The sequence below is a fragment of the Misgurnus anguillicaudatus genome, chromosome 22 (genome assembly GCF_027580225.2).
Source record: "Misgurnus anguillicaudatus chromosome 22, ASM2758022v2, whole genome shotgun sequence".
Taxonomy (NCBI): domain Eukaryota; kingdom Metazoa; phylum Chordata; class Actinopteri; order Cypriniformes; family Cobitidae; genus Misgurnus; species Misgurnus anguillicaudatus.
Window position 1 is genome coordinate 23986571 of NC_073358.2, and position 23421 is coordinate 24009991.

Genomic DNA, 23421 nt, shown 5'->3' on the forward strand with positions numbered 1-23421 from the left:
TTTTGTCCATTTTGAGACCCTGGTTAATGAGAACACAACACGGTTTTCAACTTCCTGTCTTTTGCATTGTTTAACAGGGTATTCCACTGAAGTATGACGGTAGTACTGTGAACCCATCAACCATTAAGCACAATGTTAAATCCCTGATCACGAGCCCGATGAAGATCTCTCACTCCACCATCGAAGCTGCTGAGCGAGAGAGGGCCAAGTACGAGGATGTGAAGGCATCTGAGCGTGTCCGACACACTTCGGTAGTAAACTCCACTTCTGTCCTGCGCTCCACACATACAGAGTCAGGAAAGTCTCAGCTCAGTCCAGGCATGTATGAGGACAGCAATGCACGGAGGACCCCTACCTACTCCAGCAGCTCTTTATCTAGAGGATCGCCTCTGCTGCGAGCACAGGAAGGTATGAAGGCATTATTTCTATTTGCTCTAAAAATGAAAGATAGGACAAAAAAAGTTTAGAATCTATCTACATTCACAATTCCATCGGTCAGACTTCAATTTGAAGTTTTAATAAATTCATGTAATTAAATATCACTTTGGATTATCATTTAGATTAAATGGTTTAAAATAAGCAAAGATCAGTTATTAAAAAGTGCATAAGCAGTCATTTTTCAAAAATGTCTTGTTACCTTACCACAATTCACTTCAGTAAGCCTAAAATAATAGTAAATAATGATAAATAAATAAATTGCTGGTAAATGGCATTTCAGTTGTATTTAATACACATAAATGAATAGTTCACCCCAAAATGAAAGTTTCATATATTTTGCTTACCATCAAAACATCCTAGGTTTATATGATTTTCTCTTTCATCTGATCAGAGTTACATTACAATATCCTGGCTCTTTTCAGCTTTATAATGGCATTGGATAAGGACCGATTTTTAAGCAAAAATTGCATTCAAAAATCTGTATGTTTATAAAATATCTTGCGAAGTGAAGCTATGCGCCTTTCTAAAGTAGGGTCAGAGGTCAGCCGTCAGCCTTCCACCTCGACTTTCTTGTGAACGCAATCATAGTTTATGAACTTTAAAATTTTTCAAGGTACAGTTTTTTTTTAAGCGGCATCTAGTGGCAAGGTAACACATTGTAACCAACCTCAATTTTGAAACGCAATGAGACGCTATGGTAGCTTCCACCAGACAAACATGTCATTGTTTGAGACAACGTACAGACAAAACACGCTCTGTAGGAAAGTTTGTCCATTTATGGCTACTGTAGAAGCATGATGCTGACTTCCATATTAAGGGGTCCAGTTGTGTTTGTAGATAAAAACGACTAATTTTAAGGTAATAAAAATGATAGAGATCCTTCTTAAATCAAGAGATCCTTCTAAAAGTAACACATTGCAACTTTACCGGTAATTCTTTCTTACAAAAACCCCAAAATTTAAAAATCTTCTCAAATGCCCCATAGAATCTGCTTAAAGGGCCATTTCATCAATAGGAACATTAATCTTTGTTGAAAGTGGGTCATATTTTTTAGTCGAAATGTAACATAAATTTAGAATTTTGTGCCTATTTGACCGAGAAAAGACAGAACGTGACTTTTTAGAGCACATTTGAATGAAAAACTACAACTCCCACAATGGACAGCTCTGCAAGCCACTCCCATTAATCGGAACACCGCTCAGATATGCTATTGTGTACATAAATGCCACCACATTAATAAAACAAAGAAAATAGCCACCACTGTGTCTGACAGACACCAATCATGACTTACTTTTAAACGTGATGTTACATTGTGTTACACACAATAACACTCTGGCCTGGTGTGTAGCAAAGTCTTATTCAAACAGTAACATGCGGTTTCAGATCCGCAGTACAAATGTCTTTCCAAGTACTTATAAAACGGTATGCATATTAAATGTTTATTTAGTTTTACCAATTTTCTTTTTGTCTCTTGTTTACTGTAATTACATCTGTGTAATATCAGCCTCATTGCTTTCACATAGACATATAAAACGCCGCTCAGATATGCTATTGTGTACATAAATGCCACGTTAGTATAAAAAAGAAAATAGAAACACTCACTTTACAGTCAGACGTCCGTTTATCCCTGCATCCTGCACACAAACGCGTCCCCTGCACAATATCTCTCCCGTCTCAGGAGAAACTGAGGGAATGATGCACTACCATTTAAAAACATGACTGGGATTCTAACGATACAAAGCTTAATACAAATGGGTGAAGTTTCCCTTTAAGTTGAAACACACAACCATTTTTGGAAATTACATAGATGCATAGATCTTTTTTTTTAGTATACAGTATGTGTGAAATAAGCCTTATGTAAATTTCTATGATGCAGGAAGCATAACATCGGGTAAACCAGTTTCTCACGAGAGGAAGAGCACACTAACCCCAACCCAAAGGGTGGACAGTGTTCCTGCCAAGTCTCCTGTTTCAGGGGGTGACCCCCTCGGTCCTCACAGCCCGTTTGACCCTCACCCTCAGGTGTACCGCACTCACCTGCCTCCCCATCTGGAACCCAGCCTCGCCTTTCACAGGGTCCTGGATCCAGGTGATTTATGGAGTACATTTAACCTCATACTGAAATACAAACATTTGACAAGGCTTTTCCTTGGTCTGGAAAATTAGTGTAGTATTAATAAGTTCCATTTTAAAATCATGTTCCGCATACAAATAGGTGTTCAGTACTGTCAGTTCATGCGTCATACACGAAATAGATTTTTGTTCTGAATAATGGCTCTCTCTTAAAAGCACTACTCCTATCTAATTGGTAAACATTATGTTTTGAGTCTCATGCATAAGAAATTAGTATTTCGTGCTACTGTGGCAAATCGTCCCCATTGACGTCAAGACATGTACGGCTGTCCTTTCACCATTCCACCGTTTAACCTCTTTATCCCTCATTAGCGTACATGTTCCCACGGCAACCATCGCCAACTGGTTATCCCAACACTTACCAGCTCTACACTATGGAGAACACACGACAGACCATCTTGAATGATTACATAACATCACAGCAGATGCAGGTCATACCACGCCCCGATGTCGCCAGGGGACTGTCACCACGTGAATCATCCATCGGCATTCCTTACCCCCCATCAGGTCGAGGTAAGGGAAACGGATGTTTTGTGTTTATGTGCGAGAGAGAAAGTAAACGTCAGAGGTCGAAGGAAGAATGTAGTCGTTAGATCTTGTGCTTGTGTAAAATAGTGGCAACCTTTTCCAGACCATCAGAAGCAAATGACCCTGAAGGAAATAATATTTGCACTTTTGCACTTTTATTTCAAAATAATCGAGGGCTGAGGCTGATTGATTTGACTTTATCCATTGACATTACATTATTTGACACATACACGCACCCTATTTGTTTAATACATTTCCAGTATTGTAATAGCAAGAAAGAAGGTGACCTGCAATTATTTAGTTATATTATTACATTAAATAATTGCATAAAATTGGATTCATGTTTACAGCACAGATTGGCCCTGGTTGAGTTTGACACTTAAGCACTATTAGCCAGTCCTGGTGTCAAAACTTACTACACTATGGTAGTTATTCTGTAATACCTGACTAGTTGTGTTATCACTTTGATCAGCTTTCAGCCCTAACCTATTTATCCTGATTTTTTGTCATTTTAATTGAACTCTTTTGATATTGTGATTAAAACATTCGAGACTGTTAGTCAATGTTTCTAGAAAATCTATAAAGGGTGTTGGCTTTTTGAGTAAACTTGAGTAAAAGTGATTAGTTGTGGTTGCTCACCCTCTGGCCCTTTGCTTCTGTCTGTAAAAGGAATAATTGATCTAACCCCGATGCCCACCATCCTGTTACCTCACCCTGGGGGCACAGTTTCCCCTTCCCTGGATCGCATCACCTACATCCCTGGACCTCAGACCCCTTTCCCTCCTAGGGCATTCAACCCTGCCTCCATATCTCCAGGTGAGGATCCCACCCCTCCTCTCCAATTAAACTTTCCCCTCCAGTCCTGGTGGTGGTGCTTCAAAACTCGCCTTTTACTTGCTCTGAGATCAGTTTTTGCACTTATTTGAAATGCTGTCTTTTGCATAAAACTAACTACAGCCATTTTAGGTCTTGTATGTTTGGCTTGCTGAATCTGTAGTGACAATTATTTATCTTTTCAAAATGTGTTGTCTGAATTGAATGTCATTAGGTAAAAGTGCTATGCTACTGCAAAATAATGGAATGATGACTCATACATATCTTGTGTTATCTTTGTTGGCCGCACACCACAGCCACTGCAGTTTGATTGAATCAGTCACAAACACCTTATAGACAGACTTCTGCCAAAACAAAAGTAATGTTCAAAATGGCCATTGCACTGAGGGATTAGATTTGAGCCTATTAACATTAATGTAGAGCCCTGCTTTCATTTATAGACTTATGTTCAACAAACTGTCTAATCTGACTTTATAACTGCGCAGCTCACACTGTTGCAGTGGGACGATGGGCATGTGATGTCACATACCAGACATATCAATAATGACATTTGTTGAACAATATTTTTATTATCGATTCAGTTATTGTAGCCCAGATTCTATTTATTGTGGTTTAAATACTTTTTGTATATAAGTGGAATGTCTTTATTAAATTACAACAGGGGTGTCCAATCCTGCTCCTGGAGGGCCGGTGTCTCTGCAGAGTTTTGCTCTAACCCTAATCAAACACACCTGATTCAGCAAATCAAGGTCTTACTAGGCACACTAGAAACTTTCAGGCAGGTGTGTTGAGGGAAGTTTAAGCTAAACTCTACAGGACACCAGCCCTCCAGGACAGAGTTTGGACACCCCTGAATTTCACCCATACCCCTCAATTGGTGCAAGTCAGATTTATATAACTGTTAACAAACTGCTGCCTTTATTTGAGCATGTCTTCCTCGCTTGTTTGTGTATTTGAAGCAAGCAGAGTGTTGTGCTTTTCCATTGGATAATACTGTTCAGTTCTGCTCACTTTTGCTGTTTTCCACTTTGTACATCTAGTAGTTACCCAATCTTTTTTTAGTACCACCTTGATTGAGGTTCCAAGTAAGCAGTACTGATACTAAAACTTGACGTATAACACTGCAGATCACTGACTGGTCAGAGGGAATCGTCATTACCCATCATCATTGCTAAATGCAAGATGAGGTTACCCTTGTGCGGTCTTAGTGATGTCATCATCTGTGCTTTTTTGTACAATTTCCCAAACTCCCTTTTTTGAGGTGGAAAAACATCCACTTTCTGAGAATCAAGAACACTATTACATCGATAGTATCCATTGCTTCTGTGTTTGTATTGCATTTTTACAATAATTGCATTTTTATAATCTCACGCACTCTGAAGTGGCACTAAACTCCAATGGAAAAGCAAACCGAACCAAAGTAAAGCGAGCTGAGCCCAGCTGTCTGGTACTGTACCGGGCCATACTATCTAATGAAAAAAGCACTTTTACTTAGACTGGTGAAGGCTACTAGTCGGCTTAGGGTCATTATTCTCATATGTATAGTTAGGGCCCAGGGAGGACCCTATTGTTTCTGGTTGAAATGCAGATGGTCTTTGAAGTAAGTATACCCATGGACAGCCAATCTAAATGTCTATTTAAACTGAGAGTGGCAAACACCAATAAATGTGCTTTGTGTCCAAATGCAGTTTCCAAATGCTCAAATGCTTGTGTCCAAATGCCCACATGCAGTTTGATTCTCGTGTATGAAAATGTTCAAGCTTTATTTTATAAATGTTTTCGCATGGTCTTGTATATGAAGAGCTCAGATGCAAAACCTGCTAAGCTTTTATTAGACTCCTAATGGATTCTGCCTAAAAAACAGTATTTCTGGATGGCCTTAAGGTGGGATTAAGTGGATTTGATGGGGAAGTATTTGATTTGATGGATAATTATGCATTATCTCTTTTTGAACAGAGGCGTTTTATCAGTTTTTGCATATGAACTCTTCTTAGCCTCTACACCAGGGCTATTCAAATCTTACCCTGGAGGGCCGAGCACTGCATAGTTTAGCTCCAACCCTGATCAAACTTAACCACCTGTGATTTTTCTAGGCCTGGTTTTTCAAAAGGTTTTGGAACCATTTATTTCACATCACTTCTAGTTTCCATTTGTCATGGGCTTTATATACAATCGTTCTGGTGCTCATAACAGCAATAAAAGTGTTCTGGTCAAACTGCAGATGATATAAAGAGTCCTTTGGTTTTAACCTCAAATTTTGTGTGTGTGTCTGTTCTGTTTTCTTCACAGGACATCCTGCCCATCACAGTGCCACAGCAGCCATTGTGGAGAGGGAAAGTCAGCGGGAAAAGGAGCGAGAAAGGGAAAGAGAAAGAGAGAGAGATCAGAGAGAGAGAGAACGTGCGGCAGTAGAGTATATGCGTGGAGGTAAGACAAACAAAAACCAATGTCTCTCTGAGATGTTTATTCTATTACAGTCCTGTATAATAAATATGGTCCGTTTTCCGATAAAGTCGTGTGGTGCTGTGCTCAATGTGTTTGTGCCATTTATGTCTCAGGTCCTGAGCAGCCAGGGCGACCGGGCAGTCGTGGTTTTCTGCGTTCACCTTCACCCTCCATGAGGTCTCAGGAAGGTGTCCTCCAGCAGCGGCCAAGCATCTTTCAGGGCACTAGCAAGAGTGTCATTACACCTCTCATGTGAGCCATACACTTTTGGTGATTTCTTTATAAATAGGTTTATTGTACAGTTTTTTATCATACTAGTTCAAATGATATGTATTTGTTGCATGCATTTGTTCACTGCAATGTTGTACTGCTACTATGTAGCCAAATGTTATTCATTTGGGACACTTAAGATTTAAATACATTTTCAGGAAATATAATGTGAATTCCTTTATATATACCAGTGTAAATTGATCATCATGATAAAAGATTGATAGAAAGCTTTAAGTCAATTTAGATTCCGTGATGACTTTAAGTTGCCCACCAACAGTGTGTTTAATGTCTGTATTGAACTAGTTGAGTAAATATTTATAGTGCAGGGTAAATAAATGAATCCCTAGAGTAATGACTTCTCCAGAAGATAATCTAAGGTCAAAAGCACAATCGGAGCTTTCAGTTTAAGCAACTCTGGCCATTTAAAAAGCTTTCTATTTACAATCATTGTTTAAAGTAAACTATGCCTTGAACAGAACATAAATCACAATAACAATATGTAATGTGTATTATTTTGCTATTTAAACAAATACTATTTTCATCATCCAGGCAAATGCCTTCACAAGCAGCTGCAGCTCAAGCCAATTCCCGCTACAACAACGCAGCCGACGCACTCGCCGCGCTTGTGGACGCTGCCGCCTCTGCCCCACAGATGGATGTTGCAAAAGTCAAGGAGAGCAAGCATAACAGCGGCAGTTCCCGTGATGATGACATGATGATGTCCTCGCGGCGTGCAACGCAAGAGTCGCTGGATGCGGAACGTCGTTCCATGCGGTCGCCATATGGGGACATGTCACTTCCCGGAGGAAAACCTTCCCATCCTGTGTATGCCGATGGGGGAGCTGCAGGAAACAAAGAAAAAGCCCCACCCACCAAATCACAAATAGAGGAGGAGCTGCGTACACATGGAAAAACCACCATTACTGCTGCAAACTTCATTGATGTCATCATCAAGCGCCAGATCGCCCCAGATAAGGACAATCGCGAGAGAGGCTCACAGAGTTCAGACTCCTCTGGCAGTAGTAAGTGTCATCACCAGTGCTAAATAAGTAACAGAGTCTACTAAGAGAAACTAAGCCAGTTTGAACTAATAGGAAGTCAGGGGAGTGACAAAGTCTTTTTTGTTAAAGTAACTGAGTGAAAATGTTAATAAGAAATTTGAGGGTGTGCTCTTAGGCAAAGGAAGGAACGTCACATTTACAGAAGGCCTAATTGGATAAATAATGTCAGTAAGGGCATGACACCTATTAATCCTTCAAAGCACAACGTGCAACCCGGCTGGACAACAACAGTAAAAAATTGATCGTGTAGTCAACAGGGTAATTCAATAATAGAGTGTAGTTACTAGTTATCACATAAATAACATTTACTTTCTTTCCTAAGTGACTTGGTTTAAATGGAAATTTAAGAGTCCACCTTCATACCTGATTTTTCTAGTGTTTAATCAGTGTGCCTTATTTTGATTGGTTGATCAGCATTTTTATTGGTTTGAACCACAAAATATGTGATGTCTATTCCATTGGACGCAGTGTCTGAATGTGTTGATGTCAACCATTGAGCTTCTTTATGTGATTGAAAAGTCTTTCAATGTCAAGTTCTAGAGGTGCCAGCAACACTAATGTCGCTTTTCCATTGCATAGTACCTCACGGTTTGGTTTGGTTTGGGTCAGGTCGTGTCAGCTCACCTCACTTTGGCTTAATTAGCTTTTCCATCTAGTTTAGTAACACTTCGGAGTGGGAGGGATAATAGGCGTGCCGTTATATTTGTGCTGCCTACTGCTGTGATGTGATATAAAATTAAAATTGACCGCCACAAATAGATATTTAAACATCGCGTTTATCATTACCTCTGTCTCACATGACAGTTTCTGTACAAACACCCTTGGCGTCAGTCGACGCGCTCCGCTGAGCCTCATTTATGTTGCATTTAAGCATATAAGCGGACGTGCGCAATGCGAATGTGCCGCCACAAACTGCAAGTCTGGAAAAAAACTATTATGGTGTTCCTGATTCTCAACTTGTGGATGTTTTTCATCGCTAAAAGGGAGTTTGGAAACTTATAGCAGAGCACAGATGACAGCAGGTTTACTCGAGACAGTGCAAACTAGCATTCAGGTAAAGCTAATCTTTAACATTATAGCGATGACGCTGGTAGTGACGATTCTCTAAGACCAATCAGTGATCTACAGTGTTTTCGCGTTACGTTTTGGTATCAGCTTGGCTCGCTTGGAACCCCAACCGAGGTGGTACTAAAAAAGTATTGGGTACTACGTACTGCATCCCATTCGAAAGCTCCAAAAGTAAGCTGACCCAACCCAAACTAAACCGTGGCGTACTATGCAATGGAAAAGCGCCATTATGGTCACCTTGTTGTCTGTGGTAACCCATTTATTGCGCAGCTGTGAGGTTATAATGTTATGTTCATCTTCATGTCATCCAGTGTCATCTAGTCGTTATGAGCCACAGGGTGGGATTGAGGCTATCAGCCCAGCCAACTCTCCAGCCCAGAGAGAAGAGAAGAATGAGGGACCTTTCTCATCAGAAAAGACCTCTCAGCCACCTTCAAGTGAGCCACTAATATGCACACCTGTTATACTGTCGTTGGCATGAAATGTTGTTGGTTATATTTCACCTGCATATTTCATACGTACATTTAATTAACTTTTGCATTGTAACCCAAATTAAAGATTTTTTCATTTTGCTAAATGTGGCAAAAATTTAAAATATTTATTCTTTATTGCAGATATAAACTAGTCTTAAGCTGGAAGTATTGTCGAAAGCACTGCCTTATGCAAACCAAGCTTGTTATACCTCTCCTTCCATAGAGCGGTCTGAAAGGAGCAATTGAATAGGTCTAAAGGGTTGACGCCATGAGTTAAAACTCATGTAAACATCTTTGTACTCTTTCATGGTACATTCTATCATATAGACGGTTTCATCGGACGCACGTGATACACGTCTGTATCCGAACTTTACTTTCGGTTTCGTTTTTTTAATGGTCTGACTAGTTGCTAAACTGATCTCTTGAACAAATGCCTCGTCGAAAATAACAAATGTTTTTGTTTTCTAGGTAATCTATGTGTTGTTTTTTTTGCTTGTTATATAAATAAACTACGTTTAAAGAACTTTGTTTTTATTTATTCTTAGCGGTTACATGTGGACCGCGACAGCCGCTTGTTTATGTTGTTACTGCTGAAACCGTCTATATGGCCTCCATTGTCATTGTAGCTTGCACAGGTTATGGTCAAGTTTTGTTAAAGCAGTTTTTCATCTAATAACGTGAATCAACGACCCCCAAGGCACAGTTGCCACCTTGTGGATAAAGGAATTATTGCAATAATTAAATGCAAATGTGTGACCTTCAGGTACAAAGTATGTGCAGTTACAAAAATCTGGTTGTGTGCATACTATCTGATGAGGACATTTGCATCACACACTGTACGCTGACCCACGTGTAGTAAAAAGTAAACTATTCTTGGGTCTTTATACAGTAATTTAAATCTAAAGAAAATAAGACATCCAGGTCCATTACCGTAATGAGAATTAGATTTTTAAAAATTTAATTGTCATGAAAATCCCAATGCAAAATGTCTTAAATTTTGCAAGTTTTTTGACCATCTTCTTTGATGTTCTTTAGGTGGACTGAGGTTTGACATTAATCGGTATAGGCAGACAGCAGATTCAGGCCTGTCTGCACCCCAGCAGCCACCCTCCTCACAAGCAGACAGCTACGGGGCAGTCCCAAAAACGCACCGCATCATGACCCTCGCTGATCACATATCGGTAAATCCTTTTCACCTGATACTTGATTCTATATTCACACCATCTCCATTACTCAAGTTTTATTTAACTTTTTTGCAGCACATCATAACGCAGGACTTTGCTAAGAGCCAGGATCCTCCCCCATCATCATCCTCGTCCACATTCCAAAGCTCTGCTACAGGAAGAGTTAAACCTCCTAACCGCTATAGCCCAGAAAACCCACCGCCTGCTACACACCACCAGAGACCATCAAGCCGTGTGTCTCCAGAGAACTCATCCGACAAATCCCGAGCCAGGTGCGTGCTTTATATGCACATGGCATAACCGTCCAAATTCCGCCACTTTTTGACCAGATGCAGATACTTACACAAACCACTCATATATGTGCTTATTTGTATATTTACCAGGGTTTGGTAATGATGTAACCAGTAATAAATAAATAATAAATTAAGTACAAATGCATTAAATCTAGGGATGCTCCGATCAGGTTTTTTGCAGCTGATAGTGATTACCGATTTGTTATCTTCGTTATCAGCCGATACCAATTCTGATAATTTTTTTTTCTGATATGCAAGTTCTTTGATGACTGTAGATGTTACTTTTTTTAACATAAAGTAATGCCACAGATCTTGCCTTTGTTATATTACTTGCACTAATTAGGTAGATTATTGTTTTAATAGAGAATCAAATAAATAAGCACAACAATTATTTCTTCTGCAAAGAGAAATGTAATATGCCTTTAAAAAGGTTTGTCTCTTAAAAGTAATGAAAATTAAACGCTTCACAGTTTTTACTGTATGAATTAAATATACACGCATTCGTATGAAGTACAACAGTTCTTCAGTCAAGAGCAGAGAGTATTTATTTATTGAGAGCTGAATTAGGATACTGTAGCTTTAAGATGTGAGGGAGATCGCTTTGGGTGTACGCTACAAGAGCAGCTGTGAGGAAAATGAAACTTTAAACTGTCAAAACTTTAAAACCCATGCAAATAATAAACATTCGGCATGAAGATGCAATGTCCACGATAGTGTTTTAGATGTGTTGCTCTGTTAGGACTGGAGCGCGTCCTCATAGAAAATACACACATCTGTCAATTGTCCCATTTAACAGGGAGGTGTTATCTTAAAATTATTTATTTAACTCTATTGACGAAAATTTCTATTGGGAAATTTTGCAAATATTCTGTGACGATAAAGTATGGTCCATTTTTTACGCAAGGATCTGCATAAAGTTTGCGTGACGCAATTTTCGTCATGAGAACAATGGGGGCGTACTCTACGCACATGCCGGATGTTTGAAACCCAGCGTACATGGTACACACAGCATGTACAGGAGAATGTAGTATGTAGCCCAGGAAATACATTGCATTTTGTCGCAATACGCATGCGTCGAACGTAGGGATGCATAATGATTAAGCACGATTAATCTATAAACATGCATGTGTGTGCGTTTATCTATACACAATTATTATACACAGTTGACACACACATATGATGTAAACAAAAAAATTTATTCTGCTACAGATTAATCGCGATTAATCGTTATGCATCCCTCGAACATATGAGTACACATACGAGTCAAATAAACTATACTTTGCAAGGCTGTGCATTCAACCATGCGTGTATGTTTGTGTACACATTAGTGGTGTGTCGTTCATGAACGATTCGTTCATTTTGAACGAATCTTTAATATGACTCTGGACTACCGAGTTGTCTCAGAGAGTGATTAGTTCATTTTGTGTTGACCGCGCATGCGCATTGCGCAACATATGGGTTCTGAATCTGAAACAGAAATGATTAGTTCATCATTCTCTTGAGTCTCGAGTTCGGGACAGGTTCGAGTCTTTTGTTCTTCCTGTCAGTCCCATAGAGGCTATGCTATCAGTACCGGAAAGAGAAATGATTAGTTCACCTTTCGGGTTCGGTCGGTCCGAGTCTTTCGTTCTTTCGTTCTTCAAATAATGTTTTTGCACATATTTAGTATTTTAATTACTAAAAATAAAACAATATAGGATACATTCAGACGCAATCAATAATACGAATCTAATGTTGTATTTAATGTGATATACCAGCGGTCACGTGGCATAAGGACTCGGACATGGCCGAACCCGAACTCAAGACTTGAATGAACTAATCAATTCTTTTTCCGGTACTGACAGCATAGCCTCTATGGGACTGACATATGGGACTGATCTCTTGTGCAGGTTTCAGAGCTTGTGTCAAAAAATAATGAAATAAGGATTTTTATTTCTCATAACTTGTTAGAAATGTCATAATTGTTTGCATAAGTGGTTATTTTTGGGTAATTTGTGAAATTATAGGTAATCATATTTTAAATGAACGAAAAGAACGAAATGACTCAAAAAAAGATTCGTTCATTTTGATGAACGAGATTCAAAGATCCGAATCAGAAAAATTATCCGAACTTCCCATCACTAGTACACACAAAAAACAGACTATACTTTGAACTTAATGATGAAAAATGTTACTTTCATTAATTTCTACTTTCACATATCGTGTAATAAGCTTTATGCCCAGCTGCACTACTTCCTGAACTTCAGTCAGCTCCTTGTTTCCTGTCTGCCATTATTGGACAAACTGATTAATCCAGGTGTGTCTGACCTCAGTAGTCATAACAACAATAATCAAAAACACCTGGATTAATCGGTTTGTCCAATAATGGCAGACAGGAAACAAGGTGCTGGCTGAAGTTCAGGAAGTAGTGCAGCTGAGCATAAAGCCTATTGTGCAAGAAAAAATGGTGAGACCACGTGAAACCGCAGTCTATGAAACGTCAGTCGTGTGTGGAGGAGGATCAGTATTTAACCTTTAATCTTTTAAAAATGCATTTAAGTATTGATCACCCTGAAAAGAGTCACAGACACAAACCCTTATCAGTGTCTTTTTGTCTTTTAGGCCAGGCAGGTCTCCTGATCGAGGTCGAGGACTGGAAAACTATGAGCCCATCTCTCCACCTCATGGATACCCAGGGATGGATAAACAGGAGACCGGTGTTTTACAGAGTCAGAGACGAGAGCAAGAGCTCCCTGAACAGAGGTACAAATGCTGTGTCTCTGTGTTTTTGTGTGAATTGTTTTACTTTATGGAATTGTGTGGGTTCTGCACTCATGTGTCCGATGCTTTCAAATCAAAGTCAATGCTGGCAAGTCTGCCTGACAGCTGCTTATGAAAAGGTCTGTTTTGACATTAGATCAGCAATGAACTATCACCTGTCAGAGAACAGGACACCTTGTCAATCTCCAGCTCTCAAACCTGGCACAAACTAAAATGTTTTACATGTGTCCCATGCCTGGGATGAAAAATGTTATTGGTTCCGAGTAAGACCACATCATCAGTTCCCAACCATGTGCCTTACCCTATCTGACCTTTCTCTTGTTTCAGGACTGACTCGCGTTCACCAGGCAATGGTAGTTACCTGCCCTCGTTCTTCACCAAACTAGAGAGCACGTCTCCTATGGTTATGTCCAAAAAGCAGGAGATTATCCGCAAGGCAGAAGTTGGTAAGTGACAGTCCAAAGCACATTGCATGGAGCCTTTTTAATGGTTATCTTATTTAACAAACATTTCGCACTTATTCGTTTTCTAAGTTATGCCTCATGTGTCCTTTTTAAGGTAACGCTCAACCAGGCACAGAGATTTTTAATCTGCCAGCAGTAACATCCTCAAGTGAGTATAGAACTGCCATTAAGATTAATGTTACCATGAGTAAAAGACTACAGAAACTTCAGGCTGATTTATTCTTGATTTTCTATCTGAACAAACGGATGGAAAAAGTTTGGTATGTAGGTTGTGATGTCCAGCACAGACTACCTTGTAATGTGAGGCATTTACAGATCAAATCTTGCACGCAGAGCAGGACAAGTACTGGCACAAGCATGCGTGTAAAATCTTATTTAATGATGATGACGGGACTCGGGATGCCACTCCTTGCATTTCAGGTCCCATGTGCATCAATTTGCAAACTGAGCATATGTAATTTGGTACGTTTCTGATGTGTGTATTATTGTGTACAGGCAATATAAACCCCAGAAACCACTCGTTCAGTGATCCAGCCAGTAATCTGGGACTGGAAGACATCATCAGAAAAGCTTTGATGGGAAACATGGAAGAAAGGCAGGAGGACCAGCAACAAACCCAGACAGGAAACACCTCAGGTGGCATGGGCAGTATGGGCAGCATTTCAGAAAGCCGACAGGAGGCCAATCCTTCCCCTAACACAGGTTCCTACTGTAAATGCAAAAAACTTTTTATCTGTAGCTTTGATCTGTTTACACTGTAGCAGAACAAATGCTAAGGCTGTGCCTCACTAGAGATGTTCACACATTGAAATAAATATTTGTTAGGACCAAACATTTTTTCTAAGACTAAACACTTGATTGCTAATCTCTTTGCCACCTCAGCAGGCAAGCAGAAGCTACAGAGCAAAGCAAGCAGCAGGAAATCAAAGTCTCCTAACCCAGGCCAGCCGTACTCAGCTGGAGAGCGTCCATCTTCTGTGTCGTCCGTTCATTCAGAGGGAGATTATCACAGGCAGGCTCCCACCTGGGCTTGGGAAGACCGGCCGTCCTCCACTGGTGAGACGTTTCTTCTTTACTCGACCACATTATTTTTTTACTTGTAAATATGCGACTGAGGTCATATCTTCTGCCTGGCTGACATAGATTATAATTTGTCACAATATAAAAAATATTTGGTTATGGTTTTGTAATATCAGTTTGAAAGGGTTTACATTATAATCAACTTAGCAGTATTGCCATCTTGGCAACTTTGTAAAAATGTATATACTTTGTTATAAGGAGTGGGAAATTACATTTCAGAACAATTAGAATATTTTAATTATTTTAATATTTTGATTTAGCCTAGCCAAGGCCCCCCTGCAGTACCGCTACGGCCCACTGGGGGGCTGTGGCCCACAGTTTGCGAAGCACTGCTCTAAAGCATTCACTAATCCAAAAACAGTAAAAACTCAATGTATGTTTTGATGATTGCTCTGAATCTGATCTCTAACAAAAGTCCTTCACAAAAATGCAATTATTTCAGCTTTTTGCTCAAAATTTTTGTATTTTTGAAGAAACCTACCCTTATTTGAGAGGTGATAGGAAGAAAATAAGTGAAGATAGAATTTTACTTTTTCGTTTGAAATTCAGGGGGTTTGTTATGTCATTTATGACAAATGATGATTATATGCCATTATATTTACAAATGATTACCGTATTTTCCGCACTATAAGGCACACCTTCAATGAATGGCCTATTTTAGAATTTTTTTTATATATAGGGCGCACCGGGTTATAAGGCGCATAGAGTAGAAGTTACTGCAGTCAAACGTTTGACTGGGTTTGCGTTATGCATCCACTAGATGGAGCTGTGCTTAAGGCAATGTCAGATAAAGTCAAACTTTATTAAGCCTTCTGAAAACTCAGTTCACCATGGTGACGTTTTTCAAACGTTGATGTGCATATTAACAATATTTCCCAGCCTTGCTCACTCTTCTCCCAAATGTGGAAGGGAACTTTTCCCTAATTCAGTAAACACGTTGTAAATGAAACAGTCTGATACTCGCGTGAGGCGGCCGTGGAAGCGTGCTCGCGCGCGGTGGCCGGAACATTTTGACATTGACCCGGAGTTTGCCTTGATCCATATATAAGGCGCTATGGATTATAAGGCGCACTGTCATTTTTTGAGAAAATTAAAGGCTTTTAAGTGCGCCTTATAGTGCGGAAAATACGGTAAACCAAATCATGTGTTTGTGCTGTTTGAACATCTTAAAACCGAAAATAATTGGGTTTTCCTTGTAGAAGGTCTGCATTTATTAAAAATGAGCAAATATTTCAAATCAATATTTAAAGGCGGGGTGCATGATTTTTGAAAAACACTTTTGAAAGGGAGTCGTGCTGACTGCCAAAACACCCTTGTAGCCAATCAGCAGTAAGGGTTGTGTCTACTTACCGACATCGTTGCCTGGGTTGCATATGTGTGGGGCGGGTCTATCAAAAGAAGGTCCAGATTCAATTGGGGTGGGGCGTGTTTGTTTAGGTGATTTCAAATATCAACATTGGCTTTCAGAGATCATGCACCCCGCCTTTAATGAATAACTTAATTATGGTAAATAAGTGTGTAATAAGCAGCATAATGTACAGGCATCAGGTTGTTATCGCAAAATAAGCCTCTTTAGTGTGATGCTAGACCATCAGCTTCATGTTGTGATCACACTGTCTGGCCTTATTTCTGCTATAACAATCTGCTATACATTGGGAATATTTGCAGATAAATAATTCTTATTACCATGGTTTTCTATTGCAAGTGATCTTAATATTTTAAAATCCTTTCTTTTATTCTGCTCCCAGGTTCCATGCAGTTCCCATATAATCCCCTGACAATGCGCATGCTCAGTAGTACCCCTCCCACCTCCATGGCCTGCCCATCTCCTTCCTTGCAGTCCCAGCAGCAGACACAGGGCGGCACGTCCGGCCCTGTGGCTCCAACACGTGCATGGGAGAGAGAGCCGCCGCTACTGTCGGAGCAGTATGAAACCCTCTCAGACAGTGACGACTGAGACCGCTAACCAGCTTCCCACCAGAAGGGACCCCAGAAGTGTCCACGCCCAACTCCTCTCACCCATCGCACTTCTTTCTCCGTTTTTACCAAACACTCACTGCCGATAAAGAGTGAGATTTAACTGGAAAGGAGGACGTCCATTAGGTGCTGCTTTTGTGCCTACTGGTGGTCAGGAGAGAGGGTATCGCCGAGAGCCACCGATTTAAAGCTTTGATTTGTGGCGTGTATGGAGAAGAGAACTACAGAAAATCCCCAAATCGATGACATGTTGAAAGGATGAAGAACTTGTAAAGAAACTTATTTGCTGAAAATTTCTTTCTGTAAAGAAATGTTTTTTGTTGTTTTTGTCTTTAAAAAAGGAAAAAATCAATGTAAATAGAGTAAACTTTTGCAGTGTTTTTCCTTTAACTCTTTTTGTTCTGCATTTTAACAATGCTTTTTAAATCGAACACGATTGTTTAAATAGAACATGGAGAAATCTGTGGTCAGTCAAAAGCATTGAGCTTCCCAGATATGAAATCAAAAAGGACTTAAACACCATAAAACATTACATTAACTTCGGCCCTCAAATGCGAATACTACAGTATGTGTGCAGCACTGTCGTTCTTTGCTGGTTACGATTTCTGCCCCGTTTTCTTTGAGGAAGAAATCACTTTTTTTTCATCAGATGTTCATAGGAAACAGGACTAAATAAAGACATCAGTTTTCTGATAGTGATGGCTCGTGCACGGTGAAACATTGGACATGAGATGAATGTTGCTTTTGTTCTCACCCGTGCGTTTTTATTTTTAATCTTCAGGCCTGTTCCAGTACCGTAAAGTGTGTACGGACCTACAGTTGAATGTCTGAGACGGCTCCCCATCTTAATTCTATTCTCATGGTTTTTTTCTTAAAGGTTCTGCAAAGTCTGCCATCCCCAATAATCACTTTTTGAACAAGAGTACATTTCTGAGGGGAATATAAGATTGTGAATCTTTTACTATCATAAGGGAGCACGTATAACGTGTTTATCCTGTTGAAATATGTGATCTTTTCGTCCTAGACCACGAGACTAAAATACCAAGAAAAATGAAGTACCAAACCCGAAACATTTCTGCACCATTGTTGCACTTTTCCTGTAGTCATTTTTTGAGAAGCATAAATCATACTACCTGTTATCTAAGTTATTCAGTGTAATGCAGAGGTCTAGACTGCTTTCAGATATTCATCTTTCAGTCACTTGCTCCATTGGCTTTTTCACCAATTTGACTTTGTTCTAATAATCTTGCTGTTTTTGTCTAATCTGTACCTTATTATCTTGAATAGCAGAGGCATTCTTTGAGATTTAAAGATCACATTGTGAAAAAAAACTATACGCTGTATTTTAGTAGCTGCAAAAATGAAATTCAGTGTGACAGAAGCTGTAATGCGCACCATTGGAGGTTCCTGATATCTGAAGGCATCGCTCGATCCTGCTTTCTTCCTAATTCATGTACCTTAAATAACACCACCAGTCTGCTCATCGATGTTATATGATGCTTTCTTTTCTTTGATAGTTTAAAAATCCACATTAAGCTCACGTTGGGATTTATTTCCACTGTTTTTGTAATATTCAGCATCAATGTTATGTTCATCCTGTTTTAATGGGATGTTGAGTGTTTACAGTGGCAATGACAAGAAATGGTAAAACTTGAATCTTAAATTAAAATTGCTCATCAAGTCAGTCTATTTCACAGTCCAGCTTCAACATAGTGACTTTTTTTCTGGTTTATTCAAAAGCAAGAAAAGTAGTAACCTGTCATCTGATGTTGAAACCCAATGTTTGTTGCACTTTGTCTCCTAGTGGATGAGAACCAATGTGCAGACCAATAAATAAAGTAGAACAGAGCTCCATCTTTTCGAAAAGGGACAGTATAATATCTTAAGCATATCTTCTGCTTTTCTTATAATAATTAATGAATTACTATGTCTTTAAAGCTTAAAGAGTTGTCATTGGTTAACTATATGGACTCGATATCCTTGCCTGTACTAAGATTAGTTCATTTGCTTAAAGGGACACTCCACTTTTTGGAAAATATGCTAATTTTCCAGTTCCCTTATATTTGGATGTTTGATTTTTGCCGTTTTGGAGTCCATTAGGCTGATCTCCGGGTCTGGAGCTATCACTTTTAGCATAGCTTAGAATAATCCATTGAATCTGATTAGACCATTAGCATCACGCAAAATAATAACCAAAGAGGTCAGTATTTTTTCTATTTAAAACATGACTCTTCTGTAGTTACATTGTGTACTAAGACCGACAGAAAATTAAAAGAAGTGATTTTCTAGGCCGATGTGGCTAGGAACTATACTCGCATTCCGGTGTAATAATCATGGATTGCTGCCGTACCATGGCTGCAGGAGATGCAATGATATTACGCACTGTCCGAAAATAGTCCCCTGCTATTGAAAGTAACCAAGGGGACTATTTTCAGGTGCTGCGTTATATCCTAATAAATAGGAAAAATATTGAAACTTTGGTTATTTTTGAGCCGGATGCTAATGGTCTAATCAGATTCAATGGATTATGCTAAGCTATGCTAAAAGGGATAGCGCAAGACCCGGAGATCGGCTGAATGGATTCCAAAACGGTAAAATTCAAATGTTTAACTCTAGGGGTGCTGAAAAATGAGCATATTTTCAAAAAAACTGGAGTGTCCCTTTAAGAGTTTATAACTGTGGTACTAACAAGATTTTAGGTAGAATTATATATTATGTAAGGAATAATAGATTATTCTGTTAATTTATTCGAAAATAATGCACAGTCAATGTGGTAATGCAGTTACATCGTGGGTGTGCATTATTTTAAAATATTTCAAGTGTCCGGAGTCAATTATTCGGTTGTACCACAGACATCACTAAGACATTGCTCTGGTTGCTCTTTTTAGACATTTAAGAGGTCAGGTGTGGGTTTATCGAAAAATAATGCATACCCATGAAACACTTCCCAACCAATCAGAAAAAAGCATTCAATATCCCTGTGGTATAGTAGATGCTATATTATCATCATTTCATAAAAAAAAGATAGTTCTGACTCCATATTCTGACTGAATGAGGTGCTTTTCATGTTGCTATAAACCCCTCTGCAACTGCAAATTCTGTATTTAACATGTCACTTGGGATAGCCTACTGAATAATATAATATGCTTCTTAATGATTTCCTATATTTAGCCAGGAAAATCACATTGAGATATTTCTATCTCTTCTTCCAGTGAGACCTGGTCAAGAGAGCGGCACATTAAGTTTCACACAAAAGATAACAATAAAAAACACCACAATTAACAACAATCACAAATAAAAAGCAAGTCATCTAAAACAATTACAAGTATCAATTAAAACATCTTGTAATAGGTGTTTGAAATCGCTAAGGGTTGGAAGTGCATCTAAATTGACACTTAGCAAATCGTTCCAAACCCATGGAGCATAAAAAGAGAAAGCACCTATGCTGAAGGTGACCTAGTGCAATAATTATTTGTATGATAAATAAGACGGTTTGATATTTAAGAGGGTTATGTACCTAAAAGGGTTTTTGCAATAAATAAAAGCGTATGTGACTTTCTCCTTTCATGTAAGATAACCATGATAAAAAAGCATAAAATACAATGATGCGTTCGTGACTCTGCTCCAGAAAAATAGCGTAAGGCTGCATGATACACAGAATCTAGTTTTTTAAGTAGCGATGTAGCTGCATGCATATATAGATCATCACCATAATCAATTATTGATAAAAAAGCACTCTCTACTATTCTAATAATATTAATGTAAATAATGTTTACTGTTATCATTAATAAATTCATCAGTAAACATTTTTTAAACAATAGTTGTTCATTTAAAGACCTTAATTTCAACTTCACCATTCTGTTAAACTTTACAGGGAGGGAAGAGGCTCCATCAACATATTGAATGAGGTTTACATAAATACATGAATTTCTCTGAATTATTAATTAATTCAAATATTAATTGTGTCTTGCAATGAATCAGAAGAAGAGTATACAGTACACACACTCACCTAAATGATTATTAGGAACACGCGTTCAATTTCTCAGTAATGCAATTATCTAACAACCAATCACATGGCAGTTGCTTCAATGCATTTAGGGGTGTGGTCCTGGTCAAGACAATCTCCTGAACTCCAAACTGAATGTCAGAATGGGAAAGATAGGTGATTTAAGCAATTTTGAACGTGGCATGGTTGTTGGTGCCAGACGGGCCGGTCTGAGTATTTCACAATCTGCTCAGTTACTGGGATTTTCACGCACAACCATTTCTAGGGTTTACAAAGAATGGTGTTAAAAGGGAAAAACATCCAGTATGTGGCAGTCCTGTGGGCGAAAATGCCTTGTTGATGCTAGAGGTCAGAAGAACATGGGCCGACTAATTCAAGCTGATAGAAGAGCAACTTTGACTGAAATAAACACTCGTTACAACTGAGGTATGCAGCAAAGCATTTGTGAAGCCACAACACGCACAAACTTGAGGCGGATGGGCTACAACAGCAGAAGACCCCACCGTGTACCACTCATCTCCACTACAAATAGGAAAAAGAGGCTACTTTTTGCACAAGCTCACCAAAATTGGACAGTTGAAGACTGGAAAAATGTTGCCTGGTCTGATAAGTCTCGATTTCTGTTGAGACATTCAGATGGTAGAGTCAGAATTTGGGGTAAACAGAATGAGAACATGGATCCATCATGCCTTGTTACCACTGTGTAGGCTGGTGGTGGTGGTATAATGGTGTGGGGGATGTTTTCTTGGCACACTTTAGGCCCCTTTGTGCCAATTGGGCATCGTTTAAATGCCACGGCCTACCTGATCATTGTTTCTGATCATGTCCATCCCTTTATGACCACCAATGAGTGCCAATGCGTTTACTGTACTAAAATGCCCCCACAGTCACCAGATCTCAACCCAATAGAGCATCTTTGGGATGTGGTGGAACGGGAGCTTTGTGTCCTGGATGTGCATCCCACACATCTCGATCAACTGGAAGATGCTATCCTATCAATATGGGCCAACATTTCTAAAGAATGCTTTCAGCACCTTGTTGAATCAATGCCACGTAGAATTAAAGCAGTTCTGAAGGCGAAAGGGGATCAAACACAGTATTAGTATGGTGTTCCTAATAATCCTTTAGGTGAGTGTAAGTCTAAAATGCTGTTGCCAGATCTTTTACAAACAAATGTGGAGAGTGCTCTAGTTAGGTGTGTATGCTCATGTACAATCTGAGTAAAATTCACACATGGTTTGTGAACTTGAGTTATTTTGTGCTGCATTTGTGGCCACAGTGTTAGCATTTCAAGGAAGGAACAAATTCTCACCTTGCTGCAGTGACTTGATCAGAACATCGTCGTTTTTTTTTTTGCTGTTAATGATCTAGCACTGTTGTCTAATGCATGTTCACATTAAATCACTCATTAAAATGCTCCGTTTTACAGTCATTTGGTTGTTAAATAATGCAGCCCTTATTTACTATTTTTAAATGGGCACATGATGTGTAGCAAGAGGACTTTATTCCAAGAATCAAATTATCCACAGAGCTGCAGTCGGAGTCACATTAATACAACACTTCATTGTAGAGAGTAAAGTAGTTCTGGGTTATTCAGTGTTTTTGGAATAACAGGTATTATCTCGCATCTCTGGCTCTGGAAATGTCTCCATCCGTGATCATAATGTGCAAAAGTTTATCTTGGTGTCTGTCCAGAGACTGGATCTGTTCTCTGGGTGAGGAAGAAATTCATAATTTGTATGATAACTCATAAGAACCCTTTGGCCTGGTTTCACAGACAAGGATTAGCTAAAGCCATGACTAGGCCTCAGATAAATGAACACATTTAAGTCTTTTATAAACATGACTTACAAGATGACGTTACTGGTGTGTATCTTAAGGCTAGCCTTAAGCCATGTCTGTGAAACCGGGAGCTAAAGAGATTAAATGGGCCGTAGTTCTGTATTTATTTTTTATTCAAGACATGATTTCACAATCTTTGATTATTATCTGAGAGCAAATGACTTTCCTGGCACTTGAAAGTAGTATTTGATCATGTTTAAGTGCTGTTGACTTCTCATTCATAAATACTTGGTTGAGTCCTGCATTGTTTGATTTGTTTGCTTTCTCAGCATGGGTTTTCTACATAGGCAAAAAGGCAGTCTGATTAACATACCTGATTACTTAAAGATGGGAATCAGTAGTATTAAAAATATGGTGCAACAAAAAAACACTTGTTTTACATAATGTTAATCAAAAAGCCTCTTACAGTAAAAACCACACACATACATTTATTTAAACAAAGATCATTTGGAGATCAAGTTAAAAACAACTGTGCTTCCTGATTGAATATGAACTTAAACTAACACCAAGTGCTAGTCATATCTCGTAAATCCTCAGCTGATGCACCACTATGCATTGCCTAACT

General features: G+C 39.1%; 1 protein-coding gene across 11 annotated transcripts in view; it reads left to right on the forward strand.

Moving 5' to 3' along the window:
• Window positions 1–18704, forward strand: part of ncor1 (nuclear receptor corepressor 1) — a 106691-nt gene extending 87987 nt beyond the window's left edge. For 4 of the 11 annotated variants that reach the window (XM_055199998.2, XM_055200004.2, XM_055200001.2 and 1 more), the window contains exons 33-48: window positions 78–408; window positions 2315–2527; window positions 2884–3084; window positions 3769–3915; window positions 6223–6360; window positions 6492–6630; window positions 7198–7670; window positions 9089–9214; window positions 10286–10431; window positions 10510–10706; window positions 13329–13469; window positions 13815–13933; window positions 14046–14099; window positions 14447–14662; window positions 14834–15007; window positions 16780–18704. In XM_055199998.2, the coding sequence (XP_055055973.2) occupies window positions 78–408; window positions 2315–2527; window positions 2884–3084; window positions 3769–3915; window positions 6223–6360; window positions 6492–6630; window positions 7198–7670; window positions 9089–9214; window positions 10286–10431; window positions 10510–10706; window positions 13329–13469; window positions 13815–13933; window positions 14046–14099; window positions 14447–14662; window positions 14834–15007; window positions 16780–16988 (3024 nt within the window). In that variant the 3' untranslated portion in view covers window positions 16989–18704. The remainder of the gene's footprint in view (window positions 1–77; window positions 409–2314; window positions 2528–2883; window positions 3085–3768; window positions 3916–6222; window positions 6361–6491; window positions 6631–7197; window positions 7671–9088; window positions 9215–10285; window positions 10432–10509; window positions 10707–13328; window positions 13470–13814; window positions 13934–14045; window positions 14100–14446; window positions 14663–14833; window positions 15008–16779) is intronic. The other 7 variants (XM_055200000.2, XM_055200008.2, XM_055200002.2 and 4 more) reach the window with 4 other exon arrangements.
• Window positions 18705–23421: the final 4717 nt, after the last annotated feature.